The 20,294-nt window shown below is 40.3% G+C and overlaps 1 protein-coding gene across 2 annotated transcripts in view; it reads right to left on the reverse strand.

Annotated features, from left to right (window-relative positions):
* The window catches only part of stx1a (syntaxin 1A (brain)), a 68,215-nt gene that overhangs the window by 15,693 nt on the left and 32,228 nt on the right, over window positions 1–20,294 (reverse strand). The window contains exons 1-4 of one of the 2 annotated variants that reach the window (XM_030400735.1): window positions 8,311–8,455; window positions 8,134–8,208; window positions 1,561–1,634; window positions 1,057–1,165 (exon numbers count right to left, since the gene is read on the reverse strand). In XM_030400735.1, coding sequence (XP_030256595.1) covers window positions 1,057–1,165; window positions 1,561–1,634; window positions 8,134–8,182 — 232 coding nt within the window. In that variant the 5' untranslated portion in view covers window positions 8,183–8,208; window positions 8,311–8,455. Of the gene's footprint in view, window positions 1–1,056; window positions 1,166–1,560; window positions 1,635–8,133; window positions 8,209–8,310; window positions 8,456–20,294 lie in introns of those variants that run through there. The other variant, XM_030400727.1, reaches the window with a different exon arrangement.

Below are 20,294 nucleotides of genomic sequence, written 5' to 3' on the forward strand. Positions count from 1 at the left end.
GTCTGGTCCAGGAGCAACAGGGGCCTGCAGCTAATACCTGTCAAACCGTATCACGCACACAGTGTGACACGAGTGAGAGGAGATCAAATCTGAGCCACAGCAACCTGGCATGTGCATGAGTATGGGTGTGGGTGTTGGTGATGTATGTGTTTTGGAACGTGTGAGGGCGGTTGTTTTGGTACACGACACAAGACGAATGAAAAAAAATAAAAAAACATGGATGAGATAAACTCTATAAACAAAATGAATAAAGGACAGCTTTTATGTACCTATTCCTCCACAAGTGCCACACATGAGATGACTGGGTTGGGTGTTGTGCATGTAAATAAGTTTTTACATGTGTTATTTATTCATTATGTTTTAATTTCAAATCTGTGTTTTTTCTTTCACATGGCTGTTAGTTGAGTTGGCTGCCATCTCGAAGTACCATTTTTGATGAGTTGGAAAACCCAGAACGTTATTACTAAAAAATCGACTTTTCTTACAAATAGCACTATTAAGCAAAAGGGAAACACAATAAATGCTAAAATATGTGTGCATTCATGGACATTATTCAAAGATTCAACTTTTCACTCAGATTGTTAAACTGATATTATCATTTTTATTAAAAAATCAAAAGTATCCTGACTATAGGTTTCAGACTTTTGGACCCCACTGTATTAAACAGCTGATATATATAAAATATTCAGATTCAGCATTCTTCTGTGTTAGTTCCTGCCACAAAAGGTGTCTCCAGAACCACATTTTGCCAGGATGACACACACAAAGAAACTTTAAATCAATGTGTACAGAGTGGTGAAGGCCCCAGTAGGATGTTGTTACAATGAATTGCATTCTAAAATAATGCCTTCGTGAAAACGGTCTTTGAGAAACACTTAATCTGTACAGATTTTCTTACACCAGTGTTAAAAAAAATGTGAAAAAGGCACAATAACCCAACAATTTGACTGCAACTGAGAAGAGATGCAGATGTGTTACACTAAATCATGCAGTGTTAACATGCGTGTAAGTCAGTATGAAGGGTGGCGGAGGGTTTAGTCTCCCAGGTCTACTCACTGATCTCCAGCTGTCTCTGAATGCGTCCCTTGCAGCGCTCCCTGTAGTCCGACTGGGTGGTGTTGTATTCCGACATCACCTCAACAAACTTACGGGACAGTGTGGAATGCTGCAGGAACGGCGAGCGACAACAAATCATTTCACTCGATGCCAGCAGTAGACACCAGCTTCATAAGACATTTAAATGTTAAATGAACAGAAGGTGAGCACATTCCTCGACAGTTAGTGGAGCTGTATCCACTCCATACTGCATACTAATCCTGAGTAGTGTGTTCACACCGACAACGTGACAAAATTAAGCTACTCAAAGCAGTCAGCAGCAGACTAAAAAAGCCTGGATCTCTGAATGTGTTGTTGATAATCGCTGTTGTCCCAAAATGCTTTGCACAGATGAAATAGAGGCTTACAGCTACATAAAGGGGTCCGACCTCTGATACATTGTGTATTACTATGCCGTATGCAATTAGAACACAGATATCAGCTCTGCTGCTCTCTCTCCTGTACCTGTGTCTTGCGTATCCTCAGGTCAGCTGATGACCTGTTCTGGCCTTCTTCTTGCTCAATGGTTTGCTGGATACCTGAAAAGAAACATAAAGATGATACATTCAGTTACAGGGTGAGTGCTCTGTAACTGAAACACACAAACACTTGAACGTGAAAGGTGAAGAGGTTCATGTAATCAAAAAGAACAGCATTCAGGAGAGCAGAAAAGGGCTTCCGAAAACCTCATCACAAGAGACAAGTACTTCTTTTGACATTTTGACCCGAAGAGGGTGTAAGAAGAAAGATCAGGAGGTCATCAGAAACACAGCATATTAATAGTAATATCCATAGTAGATCTCATAAAAATTCAGCAATGTTTGTCGGCTACCTTGCCATAAGTTGGTCAAGAGAAACACTAAACAAGAGAAACTGCTCTGGGTCAATATCATGATCAATAACCCTCTGACAGCCATGAATATAAACACCAAATGTAATGGTCTGGTCAGGTAGCTGTCCAAAAAATCATGCTCTGAACCAAAGTGTTGGACGCTCGGAGAGACAGATTAAACCGTGAAAATAAATCAGGAGTGGACTGCAATAATTGCAGGAGAACCAGGATTGAATTTCTAGTCGGCAAGTGGAGGTAGGCTTGTTGGATAAGTACAGCTGCGTGTTGTCAACGTAACCGAGAACATGGATGTGGTATTTCCAAAAGATATGACCAAGTGGTTAGAGGCAAATAATAAATAATAGGAGGCCCAGAACAGAGCCGTGAGGAACACCGCTTGTGACTAGAGATACAAATGTAGTTGAACAAAATTGGTGTGTGTTGATTCTCAGAGGAACAGTTGCTGATCACTTGCAGCCCGTACTGGCTGGTCAAGAGGAGTATGGAGTCAGCAGTCAATGGTGGTATAAAACAGAGCTGTAAATAAAATAGATTTCATAAAAATTGTCCTTGAGCATACAGTCATAAATGTGCACAAAAGATATTAGACTAATGGGAACATTAGTGTGTTAGATTAGCTGCAGACAGTGGCACACCTGGTGGGAGATGACTCCAATTATAGCAAGATGGGGTTCATACAATATGACAGAAATATTAAGTAATCACACATCAAATCAAACACTCAGTCAGACAGGGAACAACTGGAAGAGGAATGACTGAACAAATTAATCAAGGTACTGGGATGACCCTGCTCTGTTCATTCTTCTTCAGAGGATTAATAAAAAAAACAGTTTGCCCATAATTGGCACTTTCCTGACTGCTTCCTCATAGTTGCACCTCAGGAAGTCACCGTAGAGGGGCCGCTGCCGAGTATAATAACAACGTGAATTAAAGAGACTATTGATGTGAGGCCATGTGAGGTGCTCAATGAATAACTGAATCAAACACCTTTGTAAGAGGCTGCTCATGTACATTTTCCTATTCTTCTTTCATTTAACACAGGCGTGAGATTAGGTCATGGTGGATGAATGGGTCAAACAGGGTTGGGATGGATGTACCAGCCCCGACACATTCAGGGACATTTTGCGACATTTCTGCACCTGCAGCTGCTTTTTTGTACTCACCTTCTATGCAAACAAACAGCTTGAGCCAACACAGTGAACCGGTTTACTGACTATACAACAGAATATTACAGCTAATACGGCTTGTAAGGTAAGCAGTGATAATCACGAGACATGCAATTGCCCCAGTATCTCTGAAAAATCAGATTCTTAAACTTGACTTCAATTATTATCAACATTAATTTGAAAAAGCCATCATGATTGAACTCCACAGTCAAACCCAGGAGCTTTCCTTCATGGCATCAGCCTGAACACACAGGCCTTATCACAAAGCATCCATTGTATTTAATTGTTCCTGGAAAATGACAAGGACTTTAATTTACTTGATTGTGTTTAGCAATGAGAATAATGTGTAGTGGGATTTGAGGCATCAGTACAGTGCCAAAATCTTTGTGGGAATGACTTCATCGACTTTAAATGTATTAAAACTGTGTCTTCACAGATTCAGGCTGCTCTTACCTACCAGCCTATGGAGGACTAAACCTGACATAAGTATAAATAAATAAATAAATAAATAAATGCATAAATGCATAAATAAATACATACATAACTAAATAAATAAATAAATGCTAAAATAAATGTATAAATAGATAAATAAAAGTATAAATAAAAGAATAAATGCTTTTTATTTATTTCTACATTTCTGTTCACCTACATTTATTTATTTCTGTATTTCTGTTCACCGACATTTATTTATTTCTGTATTTCTGTGTCCATATGTTAATGAGGAGGTAGGAGGTCCTAACCTCAGTCAAGAGCATGATGGGTCAAATTGGAGAGCCAGACAAAAGCAAACAATTCCTGATCCCAAGCCTCGCTCTCTGTAACGTTGTAAACCAGCTCCAGTTAGCTTAATGGCCTCGACCGGTGTGACAGGTTAACTGGCGTTCATTTTAACTTGTGAGGGTCCCAGGTGTGCTGGTGGTGTGGTTTGAGAATCCCGTCTTGAGAGAGAGGGGTCCTCAGCCATGTCCACTAACCAGGAAAAACATTCTGCTCATCGCTCCAAGTCATGTATATGTGTACTTGTTTTGACGTGGCTTGAACACTTCTATCCACATGGAGATGCCGGGGCTGCGACTTGCAAACCACTGTTAGCTGCTCTCGAGCCGCTCGGCGTGAACAAATGCCTCCGCCTGTTCCACCCATGAGTCATTTGAGAGTACAGACATTCACGAGAAAGATATGAGACCGACAACATGCACTTTTGGACGATTTGTGCTCTGTAGCGCTCGTCTAGCAGTGGTTTGTAAGTTGGCTCGAGAGCGGCGTGGGGACCCCTGTTAGCTTTTATGTTAGCTGTTAGCTGCTCGCTGTAGCGCAGCGTCCAGGTTACCTTGTGACACCGGTTACCATCGGGTATTTTTCATTCCGCACTGCGTTCAAATGGTTACTTAAAGCCATCGTTCCGAGCCACATACATCGTTACTAAGCTGAAGCTAAGTCAGTGTGAAAACTGTACACTGTCATACAGCCTGCTGGTCAAACAGTCTGCAGAGTATGTTGACATCCAGCCCGAGCTCAGCGTGAGGTCAATCAGCTGTGGTAAATCGTGAGACGTCCAGATCAACCTGTGATACAAACACCAGTAGCGACAATGGTTCATAGGAAAGCCCAGACATGTATCTCACTCTCGGTGGTAACATGTGTCAACAGTTAACCTGGACGCTACGCTCTCAGCGCTACAGCGAGCAGCCAACAGCTAAAAGCTAACAGCTAACTGCTAACAGCTAACATAAGAGCTAACAGCGGTCTCCACGCCGCTCTCGAGCCGCTCGGCGTGAACAAATGCTTGATACTGTTCCACACATGAGTTGTTTGAGAGTACAGAGATTCACGACAAAGATATGAGACCGACAACATGCACTTTTGGATAATTTGTGCTCTGTAGCGCTCGTCTAGAATACACATATACATGACTTGGAGCGATGAGCAGAATGTTTTTCCTGGTTAGTGGACATGGCTGAGGACCCCTCTCTCTCCAGACGGGATTCTCAAACCACACCACCAGCACACCTGGGACCCTCACAAGTTAAAATGAACGCCAGTTAACCTGTCACACCGGTCGAGGCCATTAAGCTAACTGGAGCTGGTTTACAACGTTACAGAGAGCGAGGCTTGAGATCAGGAATTGTTTGCTTTTGTCTGGCTCTCCAATTTGACCCATCATGCTCTTGACTGAGGTTAGGACCTCCTACCTCCTCATTGACATATGGACACAGAAATACAGAAATAAATAAATGTAGGTGAACAGAAATACAGAAATAAATAAATGTAGGTGAACAGAAATGTAGAAATAAATAAAAAGCATTTATTATTTTATGTATACTTTTATTTATTTATACATTTATTTCAGCATTTATGCCAAGCCAGAGGCCACTGTAAGGGGAGGATCTTTCAATATTTGTAAGCATTTAACCACTAAATATTTTTAATAGCATGACAGGAAGTTTTCCAGCTTTGTTTGTGTCTACAAAAGCAAATATTTTTAATGAGACCCAGAGGCATTCCCAACCCTGTTTGTGCCTAAACCTAACCAGACTATAAGCGCAGTGTTACAACTTAACAGTATTTACAACCCACTGTGCATAGATAAAGTAAAGAACTTCATTATCCGCAGTGGAGAAATTTGTTTTTCAAACGATATATTTCTTTAATATATTCTAAAAAAGAAGAAGTCACTTACTGAACACACAAACACAAACACACACACACACACACACACACACACACACACACACACAAACACACACACACACACACACACACACACACACACGCAAACACACACACAGACACACACATACTGGTATCCTGTGGCAACAACTGATGTGAACTGGAGTGACACAGTTAGGAGTCTGTGTTGCCGAGCCTGTTTTGCCTGAAAGCGCTTGTGTCAATGTATCTGTGTACATAAAGTATATGTACAAACAACACTGCGTGTATGTGTGTGTTTGTGTGTGTGTGTGTGTGTGTGTGTGTGTGTGTTTGTGTGTACTATGACTGATAGGGGCTATTATCTTCTAGCTCTCTGCACAGAAGTTCTGCTTTACTTTCCTAAGAGATACTGTAAACAGATAATTCATCTCTGACCCATATTCTTCGACACCTGAGTCTTGTAGGGAGTGATAAGAGAGTTTTTTATACAGTATAGTATAGTTTTCAGGAGTGGCACATATGAGAAAATCATTATATATGACAGAAAAATGGAGAAAGAGGGAGACGAAGAAGCTTTGTATGTACAAGGAGGTGTAAAAGATTAAGGTAATGTGTACAATCTAAGCAGCAAAGGTTGGAGGGCGGCAGACAAATCAGGGAATAAGAAGATTATAGACCTCACGCACACACATACTGTACAAACATATAAACACACAGGGATAAATAATACGCAGAAATCTTCTTGTACATGTCGGGGGTGTGATCCAGGACCGGCTACGCATCCGTAATGCCTGCACACAGTATGTCGCTGTGACATCAGCCAGTCCATGTGCAAAAAGTGTGAATACAACCCGTGTGTACTCGTGCATATGAATCACAGCCACTACCTCACACTAATCACTCTGCCCACTGCAGAGCAGAGTCTACGAGCGTAAACTGAGTCGTCTGTCAGCTGCCAAGTGTTATATAGTTCAATGTCTCTTTATGTCTCACTTGTTTCCCCTCTCTCCTCTCCTGAGACGGCACCCACACATCACATCATATAGAAGATGAACAGCTGCACACACTGGTTATGGTTATGGTCATGATGCTGTGGTGCAAATTTCAGGGCAAAATCAGTGAACAGAATAAAATGTTGGCAGTTATTTTTTCTGCAGACCACTGATACGTACACATTTGTATGTGCTAAAAGTTAAGCATCATATTTAAATTCTACATATGTTCACATGACATATTTATTACTGTAAAATCGGGAAGGGAAGGGGATGGTGGTGGTATTAAGCGAGAAGGTTGACAAGTGACAGCAGTTCCTTACTATGTTTCACATTTTTAGGTGTGAAACCACCGGATATTTTAAAGGAGGCACTGGGTCAATTTCCGTCCGTGTTTCTGGTGAAAAAAACCTGGATATCTCTGACAGGAAGTCAGGACATCTCAAGCAGTGGTTGTCATGACAAAACCAAATGTTTTAGTTTAGACCTCAAGACATCTCAGCAAGGTTTGTGGCAACCAGAGCAGGAAAACTTTTCCTTCTTTTTGTCACCCTATCATAGTGGCTTTTGTGCCTAAACTACAAGCAGTGCATAAGCACAGTGTCACAAGATAAAATAAAATTTTTAACTAAAGTTGCAACGTAAAGAAACCTAAAGTTTCAACATATCTGTGGTTTGCAGAAATGTACTTTGCCAACATTAATCTGGTAACTGGGTTGAAGAAATAGAGTAAAATGCTTGTTATACTATACATTTGAAAAGCTGACTATTACATTTAAATTACTGAAGCTAAAACGCTTTCATCAACTCAATCATTAGTCTTATTTACTTAGACGTTAAGTCACTTTGTCAGATTTTACTGTGTAGATGCAGGCTTGACTTCTTCGAATTATTGAAGGTCTTTTTGTTGTGAGCCATCCAATTATACTCTTCACACTACTATAAACACATTATGTTACTATGTAAAACAAGATAAAGCTAGTAAAGGAATGTTTAAATAATTAGCATTGTGCTTGAAAAATGACTAAGACGATAAATAGATGTTAAAAATAGCTGTTGATAAAGTTTCCGTCAGCTGACTAATCAATTAATGAAATTGATTAAATGTTTCAGCTCTAGCAGACTTGTTAAGAAAATCCGTTATACTGGAGCCGAACAAACACAAAATAATTCATGTGAAAGTTCAAACGCGGGGATTAGCTAGTTTTTCTTTTTCCTTATCTTCAGCAATGAATCATTCTTTTTGGCCAGTTTGTCAATGTTTGAAATTCTGTGTATGAAACACTAACAACCAGAGGGATTGATTGATGATGGATGCAGAAAATAGTCATTAGTTGCAGCTCTAGCAGAAGAAAATGGAAGAATTTTTACTCACTCTTTAATTTTGAGCGTATTTTGTTGGCCAACTTCTTGATGTCTGCCATAAGATCCTCCAGCTCAGCCTTAGTTTCTGAGGAGAGGAAGAGGAGAGGAGAGGAGAGGAGAGGAGAGATTAGTGGACACACACTCAACCTGCGTGCTGACTAGTTTCACGTACAAAATCAATACTGACACACAAGAAATGACTGTAAGTGTCACTCCCAACAGAGACAACTATTCATCTGCAGCACATGTTGTCCTTCTTCACGTTTCGTCTTTTTGTCCAGAGAACCAGCGTCCTTCACATCTCTCTACAGCTCACACTGTGCAGTCTACAGAGACACAGAGCTCATTCTCATGTGGATAGATGATGGGCACATGTGGGCGTGGACGGGTAAAACTGGCTATTTTGGTGACCAGAACAAGTGAAGTAATCAGGATGGATTGCAGCAAAATGGAAAAAGGAGAATGTTTGTCACCAGCATGAAACATGTTATCAGAGGGTGGAGCTGAGGCAGATTTGGATGAATACTAATGAAATCAACAAACATGTTGAACGTGAATTAGCCAACAATGGGGCTGACTGTAGTCAAGCAGTGCACATTCATGTGTTCTGGAGGAATGGCTCTGAAGGGAGGAGGTGGGATTTTTTTGGTCGGATACAAAATTTTGCTTGACTTTGCTTGTTTCTGCAGTCTCACCCACCCCAACTTTAATTGTTTTAATCATTTTCCAGGCAAAAATGCCAAACTCGTGCTGCTTTTCTTTGTCATAGTAAACTGAGTTTCTTGGGTTTTGGGGTGAGATGGTTGAATGAAAACAGATCCAAACAGATCAACTTTTTTCATTATTTTTCTGATATTCTATAACAAAATAACAGATCTAAAAATGATCGTCTGTTTAATGAAGAATGAAAAATTACTACTTTTACTTTTAGACAGGCTGTCGTTAATTGCCTTCATGGTGTTGCACTGATTTGTATACAGAAGTGGCAGACGTAAGCATATGAAGGAGAGTTTGAGAAATGAAGTTTAAACACTGGCCAACTGCTGCACGAAGTAGGCATGCCCTTTAGGATTGTCAATTTGGGAAAGTTGCAGAAGTGAGGGGGTTTCAGACGCTGTTGAACAAAATGCAGAGCACCTCCTCTGACGCCTTTTATCTATCTTGAGCCCGGTGCTGCACGAGTTTCTCTGCTGTGCTAAAATAAACTTTTTTTGAGAGATACCAGTGCAGCCAAATTATTTGAAAAGCAAATAAACAGAAAAATAATATAACACAACTTATTCTTTCTAATATAAATGCTAAGGCAGCTATTTTTTCCACCATCGGCATCTTCCACGTATATTGACAGTTCTTCTCATCAGTGAAATCTTCAAAAGGCAGCTGCACTGAAGGACGACTGGAGCCATTGTAACATCAAGTTGCTCACTACAAACTGGAGAACCGACCCACTTTTCCTTTTTATCTTTTTCTCCCTTCTGTTGCTCATTACAGCTACAGTCAAGCCAGAAGTTTCATCATATTTTACATTTCAGACTATTACACGAGGGAAAGCGCGGTGAAAACACATTTATCTAGCGTTGTAGGTCAGGATAATTAGCTGTATACCTCTTAGATTAATTGAGACTTGTCCATCTATTATTATAGATGTTGTAACTACTGTTATTCATTTTTAACTCATTTTCGTGGCATTCAATCCATCATGTATGAAGAAAATTCTCTGCATTCTCTTTTATATCTTTGATTCAATAAATAGCACATAATAAGAAGATGAATAATGACCAAAGACCAGAGAAACAAAAACAAAAAACCTGATTTAACTGAAGAAAATGCTAAATTACAGATGCAAAGGCCACATCTGGTGCTGCAACGGCAACAACAGCAGACTATATTGACCTCTGTCATTTGTTCATATACCAGCCTCCATACATGCTGAAAAGGGGGACTTTAAGTAAAGTGTTGCCCATGTATTTCTTTTTTAACTCCAGAGCGAAAAGACATTTCACGCACTTTCTCTCACACACACACTTTCCCCTGGAGCATAATTGCCATTTTTAGCGCATTGCAAGAAGTGAGAGAGCCATTTATCATCTTAATGCCACAAAAGAACCAAATCTCCATATGTTAACAAGCCCCAGGAAGCCAGCAGACATAAAAAAAAAGTTACTCAAGTCAAACTATTCAATCAAACATAAGTGCCTGCAGTACTTCTTTATAATGAGTTTATTTCTGCGTCCTACCTGCTTCTTTAAAGCTGCATAAATGACAAAGATGAATACGAGATGGAGGGCTGCACGACTGAACTAAAGCACATAGCAAATATCTGCATTCATTTATAGACAGAGCTTCAATGGAAGATTCGATTACACAGAATGAAGAAGACTTCAGTCGCCAAATGTTCAATTATTAAAACATATCTGCACATATTGTGAGTGCGCTTCATGGCACTTTGAGACACTTGAAGATTAAAAACAGTCCCACCAGGCGAGCACACTGAGCGGAAAACTCATAAACACAAACAAGACAATAAAATCTATTATAATAAAGCACCATTTTATTCACACTGTGTTTTTCATATGAGTCCTAAATAGCAGCAAGCACCAGCTGGGGTAAATCCTCTAACCACCTCGTATGATAAGGTAACACTATAGCAGCTCAGTGGAGATAGTGAACCGATTACACACTGATCAGCAAAGTATTACAGCCGTTTAATCTGCTTAACAGACGTATCAGAGAACATCAGCTTGTGGTGCATACAGCTCAGCGGCAGGCATGCAGAGCGCTAACTGATAACTCCCGACCCGAACACAGAGGATCATTTCATATCCAGCTGCTGCGGACAGGTTCAATGAATGTAAGATTAATGGAGCATAAGTGTATCTTTTATTAATAATAGAGATATGACAAGAAAATTAGGAAATGAGGTGAGAGAAAGAAGGGATGACTTGCTACAAAGGTCCCTGAACCAACTCAGAACAAGGAATTGTGAATAAGATGATCAGGATTTTAAACCCTGTATCACTAAGACAGCCAGGTAGGAGTATTTATATTTCTTAAAGATAACCAATGGAGTGTTTGACCAGTAGTAGTGCTGCAGAATAATATTTCTATGAGTGGGTCCCACTCTAAAATAAAAAGACCTATTACAGACATTTACCATATATATATATAGATACAGTTTTTCCCCCTCACTTTGTCATAACAGAGCACACATGGAAAACAGAGAACCCCAAAAAGCACACTTATGTCTTGCAGACGCTGGCGTGAGTAAGGTTGGATAGATGTCTCCTAATTGGGAAAACATTGGAGAGACATTGACATACATTTCTCCTGCTTTCGCTGTGTGTATTTAACATATGATATTGTTTATAGGTGTGTTTTCTGTGAACTTTAAGTAACAAAACATGCCCCTCAGCACGTGCTTGGTAATGTGAGGCGACCTGGATTACAAGCACAACCAATAAGAGAGGCATCCAGAGGCAGCTGGTAAAAGTTCTGGCCCTTGAGGCCAACGTTAGCTAGCATTGTTGACAGACTTGTAAAAAACTTATCTCAAAATCTCACCTCCACCTTTGGTGACTGTGTATTCCTACTAACCCAGACTCATTTAACCTTCTGCATATGATTTTTTTTTTCTCATAAAACCAAGTTGTTGCACCACTTCAATCGTGTTTACGTTTACTTCCCCATGAGATCATGTGAGAGGGATCACATGTGAGTCCCTGCTGCACAGAGAGCTGAGGGCTGTTTATTCAAAATGTATTAATATTGAACCCAACAAGTTTCGAAATTGCACCAAATTTAACACCGGACTTCCTTGGGTGCTTTTAATTATTTAGTTTTTTTAAATATCCAGTGTGGTGGATTTGGTGGCATCTAGTGGTGAGGTTGAACATTGCAACCATGTGACTACACGAAAATGTGAAAGGCCCTCTTTAGAAATAGGGTGTAGTATGTCCATTGTGAGCTACTGTAGAATCGGACTTGAAGAGGACCAACTCTATCTGATATGAAAGGCTCATTCTAAGGTAAAATAACTTGGTTTCATGTGAATATACATGTCCCATACCAGCAGGCTGACAGACAGCTTCTTCCCCTGGGCCATACGAACTACAAATACAAACGGATACACTCACAAACCACCCCCTGACAAGAACAAACCCAATCTACCTCCTCCTACCTCCCTTTAGCACCTTAAAGGGCTATATATATATAATTTATTTATATTTATATTACAATTTGTTCTCTGTGTTGCTTTTTAAAATTTGTTGCTGCGGGAGCACCCTCAATTACATTGTACTCTTGTGTACAATGACAATAAAGACTATTCTATTCTATTCTATATACACTGATGAAAACACAATTATGAATACTATAATCCACTCTGCCAATAAATCCTCCTTTGTTCTTAAATAATAAAAAATACTGTTCCTCAAAGCAATGTATAGGAATCTTTATAACATGCAGGAAAAGAAGAACAAGTTTGCAGCAGTTATGCAATACCATAGTAAGACGATACAAGGATCATTGAGGATATACAGCAAAGCTAATCCAATCTGATAGCTGCAGAGGAAATGAGCAATAATTCAATCAAGTCTTTGAAACATAGGACACCAAATTCTAAAGAAGGACATAAATATGAAAAAAGGTTTTCTTTCCGCTAGTAATTCTAAAACAAACACTTAAAGCGGTCACATAACCTTGGTATACATTTGAATAAAATTGTGTCTCCTGTCAATAATCGTGTTGCCAGTGGCAAAATGTATGCAGCATACAGTGAGTTTGTCAGGGTCAGTGAGTGATCTGAGGTGGTGGGCTGCGGCCCCGAGGCAAAACGAATAAGCAGGGATCTGCAGTGTGTTTGTGTGTTTGTGCAGAGTGAATGTAATCAGTTGTACAGTAAATCCCAGATGACCTGTTTAGGACTGTACCTGTTTACTTTTAGTCTAAATTATTCATTATAAATAAAGGACGGAACGTTTATTTAATGCATTTTTCTATTTTGTTTCTTCATCCTTGTGTCCACTTGTACATGCTTGCACAACTTCAGAAACACGCAGGGGTGTAAGGTTATGAAGAAGTGTCTCTCTCATTTCTGTGTAACCATAGCAGCCTCTGGTAGCCCGTTCCATGAGGTCAGCTGCGCCGGCATCACGGAGATAATGACATGAACATCGAGCTCAGTTTGGGGCCGTGTGTGGAGTGTGTGTGCGGTAACGTGTGTTAAGGACTTAGATTAGATTTCCCCCTCGTAGTTACCAAACAGAGGAGGCCAACCTGCTTGATCAAGTGTCTATTCAGCCTCATTATTGGCTGCCTGGAAAGAGGACGAGTGCAGACACTGATGAATAAGCAGAGGGAGAAGTAAGAGGGGAGCAAATTAGAGGGCAAAACCGAGGAGTCAATTGAGCTGTGGCTTCACACCCCATCCCTCTCCCAGACGCTCTCAAATCGAATCTTCAGGTCACGCTTGTTGCCATCATTAAGATTGTGTTGCTATGGCGATGTGTGCAGTCGGTCCTCTCACCAGCTTCAGATTGTTTCAAAGTGGCAGAGGGAAAAAAGAGAGAGCGAGAGAGAGAGAGAGAGAGAGAGAGAGAGAGCGAGAGAGAGAGAGAGAGCGAGAGAGAGAGAGAGAGAGAGAGAGAGAGAGAGAGATGCTAAGAGGCAGGAAGAAACGGAGGAAATGTGGACACAGAGATCACTGATCATTTAAATGCCAGTTAAAAGTAAAGACAACAGGATGAAGTGCTTTTTTGTTGTAGGAGAGGTCCTAGCCTTTTTTACACAATGAAGCAATATTTTTCACCATGTTTTGTAGGAACCAAATGAGAGATGGACTCCTTTTTTTTTTTGCTAATATAAAAACTACAATAACACCAGACTAATCCTTAAAAATGCAACCGAAGCGACTCACAACAAAGACATTGTAGTGAATTGCATACACAGCGTTCTTCTTCTACCATGTGAACACCAGGATGACTTTGAATATCACTATTCCCACAGTTGGCAGTGTACTGGCCACAAATTAAAATTCTGGTCTGTTTGCCCAGACAAAATTAAACCAGAATGACTGAAACGCAGAAACAGAGCGCACACGACAGTCACAAGCTCGCTCAACACTTCCCCATTTCAGTCAGACACTTTTAGGGACACAGTTAGGAAGCTGACCATTTAAAGAAGAACGATTACACGGTTATATTTGGTCTGCCCTTTAAAAACACGCACATGAATATTAAACCTTTGTCAATGCAACGACAAAGAAATATTGCACATTATGAAGGATTAGTGTTTATTACAGATTAGAGTGAGGCTATAATTGCTGTAAAATGTCAATTTGTCATTTCAACATTTTGGTTTTTGTATGGACTAAACATATAAGATATAACATGTTAATATATGTTAATCGTTTTTTGTGCTAAACAAGTTAGCTTCATATTTAGCAAACATACATGAAAAGGGAAATAATGTCTTTCCCAAAGTGTCAAACGTTTCCTTTATTAGTTAAGTCATTCATTCATTCATTGAACCTTTATTCAAACCTCTGAGAATCCCTTATTTCGCCCTCATTTTCGATGATGTCGAGAGTATAATCATATACACTTAAAACAGAGTAAAAACACATAAAACTGATAAAGAGATAACAAGCAAACAACAACAGAAATAAGGAACAGTTGGGACACCAAGAATGGGAGCCTGTCCTCATCAGAAAAACAACCATATAATCAATCAAGCAGATCACGAGGCCTACGACCCAAGTTTACATTTATTATTAGACGGGGTATAAAGGCTTAGGATAAAGAGTGAAAACTTGGTATTAGGTCTGCGGTGGTGGAAGAGCAGGACTTTAATTCAGGAGATTTCTAGTGTGAAAACAAAAGTCAGCGATAATTTCTTTAAACTGACTAACTTAGTGAAGTAATATATGTGTATGTAATGTAAGTTACTTATGCTGCAGTGGTCATGTTGTTTTTTTAATAGGTGATGTATGTCATTCCAGGGGACAAATTAGCTATTGTGGTATTGACAAAAAGGACATAAACTCAAGACAAATCCTATGCAGGTAAAACACAAGGAGAATAGGAGCACAGAACAGACATAACACGGCACAGACTCCAATACACAGAGACTTATTGATAAATGAAACACAGGTGTATGCAGAGAAAGGGCGGGAAAAAAACAAAGACAGGAAGTGGAAAGTAAAAATGACACATGCAGATGTGTAACACTGCACTTGAAAGGTATTATCTCATCAGCTGTGGTGGAGATGATTCACCAGAGAGATGCCAACTTGTAGCCGGTAAATTGGTATAATTGCAGCATCATTTGGACGTAATTTTAACAGCCTTTGCTAAAGCACCAGATCTGATTTCATTTGCACTATGCTGCCAGCCTTCATGTCTACTGATCATGATGGTACCTACATCACTTAGTCGTGTGATTTGATTAAAGATGAACATCCTGGAAGTCCAGGCCGATTCTTCCTACTCCAGTCCTACTTAGCTCTACGGCAGCAGCATTTATCCACTCACAGAGGAACACCATCCAGGTTTCCTCTTCACTGTCACAACTGGAGGTCCATCTTTCACACAAGACACCTCCTACTATCATATTAATGTGTGTGTGTCAGTCTGATGTCAGGGTACTGTGTCACTGACAAGACACCGAGCCGATACAGCTTCCATCGCTTCAACTCAGGGTCAATTGCTGCCATTCCAATGTCTAACTTGCAGCCATTTATCTTTCTCCTCATCTCGCAGTGTCTCTCTGCCTCCCTCTGCTCACTCTGTAAATATATTACCGGTCCTTTGTGTGTTTGCTCCGCTTATTGATTGTCTAGAGTCCAGCTGGCTGATGTTTTGGAGAGGCAGAGTCTGAGCTAATCGCTCAAACATGACTAATATTTGCCTTACTGCAGGAATACAGTGTAAACTCAGGTAATGACAAACTAACAACACAGATAGATTTTAACCACTAAACTGTACAGAGGAGTAAAGAGTCTGGAGTTTCCCTTTCTGACAGCTGATGCACAGATTTGCCTCAGTTAGGGACAACTTTTACTATTTAAACTGCTTGTTATTGACGATTAGACTTCTTCTTGATTCCGTGATGACCCCTCAATGCAGTATATGAACACAGATAAAAAACAAAAAGACAAAAAAAAGTAAGTAAGTGCAAAGCGACAGTAACGGCAAATACAAAACAATAAATGAGGAAATAAATAAATATGCATATAAGAAAACAAGCAGTCTGTGGTAAATATTCAGTAGTTAATTGCTGTATCGTAGGCAACTGGACTTGTTTCAGTTTCTTGAAAACGTTTCACCTCTCATCCAAGAGGCTTCTTCAGTTCTAACTCACTGGAGGGGAGATGCAGGCTTTTAAAAACACGAAAAGCATGATAAAAACATGACAATACCAAAGTAATATAAATATGTTATGATACTAAGGTTAAAGCACCATACAATAGTAATAAAAAAGAGGTAAAATACTCTTGAGGGCCCCACTCGAGAGCAGATGTGGACATTTTACCTGATTAAGTCTCTGCTAACAACATCCTCCTTCTCTCTAACAACCTCTCTTCCTCCTGCAGTGTCCTTCAGCACGGCGTAACAGGACTACTGTAGGTGTTACTGTCACTTTGAAACCTCTCCCTGCCTCCCAACACTTGACATTTCAATCGAGATCAGAGCAATAACACTACACACCTCTCACTGACCGACGGTTCAGGAAGTCAAGAGGACACAGGGCAATTAAAATGATTTATCCCTACGCGAATGAGTTACCTCACCAGGTTTGACCTCTGCTGTGTGTGTCCTTAGCCCTGACTTTGGCCATGCTGACCTCAATTTAAGAGGGATATTGTTATTCCAGAGTATAAAGTCTAGTCTTCGGGGGCTATTACACTACATCAGCTTGGACATTGTGATGGAGATGTAAGAGAAGAGGGAATCAGGAGAGATAAAGGAGGGAAACAATGAAAAGGGATAGCTGAGGAAGAACAAAGGGAATAGAGAAAGCTGGGGCAACTTACACAACACTTTCAATTTTTGGTGAAGGGTGGAGGAGCTTTGGCAAAAGCACTCCGAAGGAGGGAGCGCACTCGGCCAAAAACTGGCACTAGAAATAGTAACACTCACAGGCTGCAATTAAAACAAGCATCTCCAGCGCTGCAGGCTGAGGACTTTCAGGAGTCAGAGGAAAGATCCTCTTTAGAAAACTGCAGGCTGGGATGTCAAAGGGAGAGAAAACTCAGTGGTTGGAGAAACAGACTGAGAAATGCTGCTAAATAAGCTCTCAAGTGTCAGTGCTAACGAGCAGATTCCCTGCGTTTAATTAAAGCGTAAGTGCATTCTTCAGAAGCATGTTGGAAGTTCAGCAAGATTCAAACTGTGTTTTTTTTTTTTTACTTGATTTTTGTCAAAGCACAAATGTACCACCCAAGTGTGTAAAAATGCAAATGTGAAAATTGAGTGGTAGGCGAAAGAAAGGAAGCTAACATTCATCTTCTTTGTGAGAAACGAGTTACTCTGTGCAATTTGTCGACTCATTTTCCAGCAGAAAGTGGCTGGGGTTTGAGGTAACAGCTGATTGAAAGATCTGCAGCTGAGGGAAAACACAAATCAAAAGTCCCTCTTCTGGGTTTCTAGTTTCTAGTTTTGCAGTGATTTCTGCATCCTCTGAGCAGTATAGACAGCACTACGAGGTGCAACACCAGGCTGCTTGCCTCTAATGGTTTTAATGTACAAACCAGGAGGGCACATTAACTGAACTGGTGCTCCGGTTTCCTCCCACAGAAACACAGGTTATGCTGACTGGAGACTCAGCTGTTACCTACATGTTGTTTCAGACGTCGTGCATTGGCCGAATTATCTTATTTAATGAGATTGGTTTAGTTTGATTAGTGACACTGGAGATGTAGTGATTTTTAAGTATCTTGAACCTCTTGTCTGATTAACTTTAGCCTCGAAATAAAGCCAGGAATGACAACGAAGGCTTGACTTGAGGCTGATAATAAAATGGAAAGTCGAATAAAACCTCCTCTGAATCACAAAGATGACACTTCCTGCACTCCTCTGGGACTAGCTGAAGGTGATGCAGTGCTACAAAACTGATTGAACTATACTTTCCTCCAGAGCGGACCATGATGATAGGTATCTGACCTGCAGCTAAGGAGAGGGGGAAAGCCAGAATGAAAGTGCTGTACCTAGTGATCAAACCACAGAAACAGAGAGTCAGTTAGAAAATATCACTATCTGCTATAAACTGTCCTTAATTCCTGAAACTTCTATCTGAAACAACATATCAGCCACTGTGGGAAAGAGGAGACAAACTTGACATGTTGACCAAAAAAAAAAAAAGTCTGAGCCAGCATCCCACTCACTGTTAAAGTGAGTTTGCAGATGGACCAACTGGACCATATCTCATTGTCAATCGACACATCAACAGCCAGGTCCTTATAAGCAAAATGCTTTTAATCCCTTCTTGAGTGTTATTGGTTTATACCTTAAGTTTATAGTTGCCTAAAGGTCAAAATTCAAATACACTGGTTCCTAAATTTCCCAGGATGCAACTCAATAGTGTTTTTATCATCTGACCTTAATGACATCATTAGGGATATTTCTCACAAAAGGCTGCATTCAGTGCCACTGAATGATGAGTGCACTGATATTTATGTGTAAAATTAGTGGCTTTTTAGTCCCGTAGTAATGACTTGTAGGATCTATAGCCTTTTTCTCCTGTTGGCTAATCTTAATGCAAATTTACTTAACATATTATCTTGGTTTGGATTTTGTATTGATTTCTCTCAAAATACTAAGAGCCAACAAAAGCATCATTGATTTCATGCGTTTTGTATCATATAGGTTTACTGAAAGGGCTTCAACAAAGGTTTATGAGACTGTTTTTTTGCCAATACACTTTCAGTTGCAGTCAGCTGATGAGAACGTTTTCCAGGGTCGGGAGGATTTCGAGGAGGCAACAGTCAGCAAGAGGACTGAGGACCCAAGAGGCAGTACTTTTTCCAGCCTGATCTCAGCAGAGGAGGAGAACTGTTGACAAACACGGATCAGAAGACCAGGACTTTTTCCCTCAGGGTTTGTACAGCAGGAAGGAGAACTACGTACACTGCCATTTTCAAGGTGAGGTCAGGTGAGAGGTCGAGAGGGTTGATGTATCATAAATCAGCACACTGGAGGAACCGCAGAGGAAGAAGGTGGTGCAGGAGGAGCTGAAAGTTTTGAAGCTCTGCTGAACCATCTGATGATGGAGGTGTTCCAGCATTTGTCCTCATGATGGCCTTTCTAGGTGTTTGATGCTGTTTTTGTTCCTGACTTTTTGCCTCTGCCTGATACTTTTGTCTATGTTTGTTCTGCTGACTGATCTCCGGTGTACTGAACCTGATTCCAAGAAAGAGTTTTGCCTTCCTTTTTAGCCCTGATCTGTCTCTACATGTGCATTTGGAACCTAGTCTAGTGTGTCAGACCTTGTCACATACAACTGTTCTAATATCAGCCGATACACAATGTCCTGGTGTCAGAATCTGCATCGGGAAGATAAAAATGGATGCAGAACATCTCTATATGAGAGTCTGATAAATGGAAGCTTTTGGCCTGGGACTGAAACATGGGAAACAACTTAAAAACAACATAGTCCTTGAGTCACAAACACTTATTTTTTCCATACTACACTTCCTCTAATGTTGATGAAACGTGTTGAGATAAAGGGAGTTGAGCTTCACTTCACAACAACCTCACACTCTCCTGGGAACAAGCTGAGTGCAAAGGCCACCGATGCTCCTGCAGGAGAAGCGATAATCATTTAATTTTAACCTCGCGTTATGAAATCTTTCAGGTAACAGTCTCATCGGTCAAAATAATGAGGAAGCGGCGCTGCTCGAGGCCGATAAACAATACTAGAAAACAAAACAAATAATGCAATTATTTCATGGACGATGGGATTTCAATCATGCTTCTAAATATAAAATGCATTTGTGTGTTCCCTTCCTGCATTAGAGGAATGTGCTGTTGAGGAAACACAGGTTCAATACACATTATGGCCTGATGGCTATTACCTAATCTATCATCATTATTGAACATAGTACTATATACCGCCACGAACACGGCCCACACAAACACACAAACCCTTAACATGAACTATTCCCTGGTGGAAATT

Source organism: Sparus aurata, chromosome 2 (genome assembly GCF_900880675.1).
Source record: "Sparus aurata chromosome 2, fSpaAur1.1, whole genome shotgun sequence".
Classification (NCBI taxonomy): domain Eukaryota; kingdom Metazoa; phylum Chordata; class Actinopteri; order Spariformes; family Sparidae; genus Sparus; species Sparus aurata.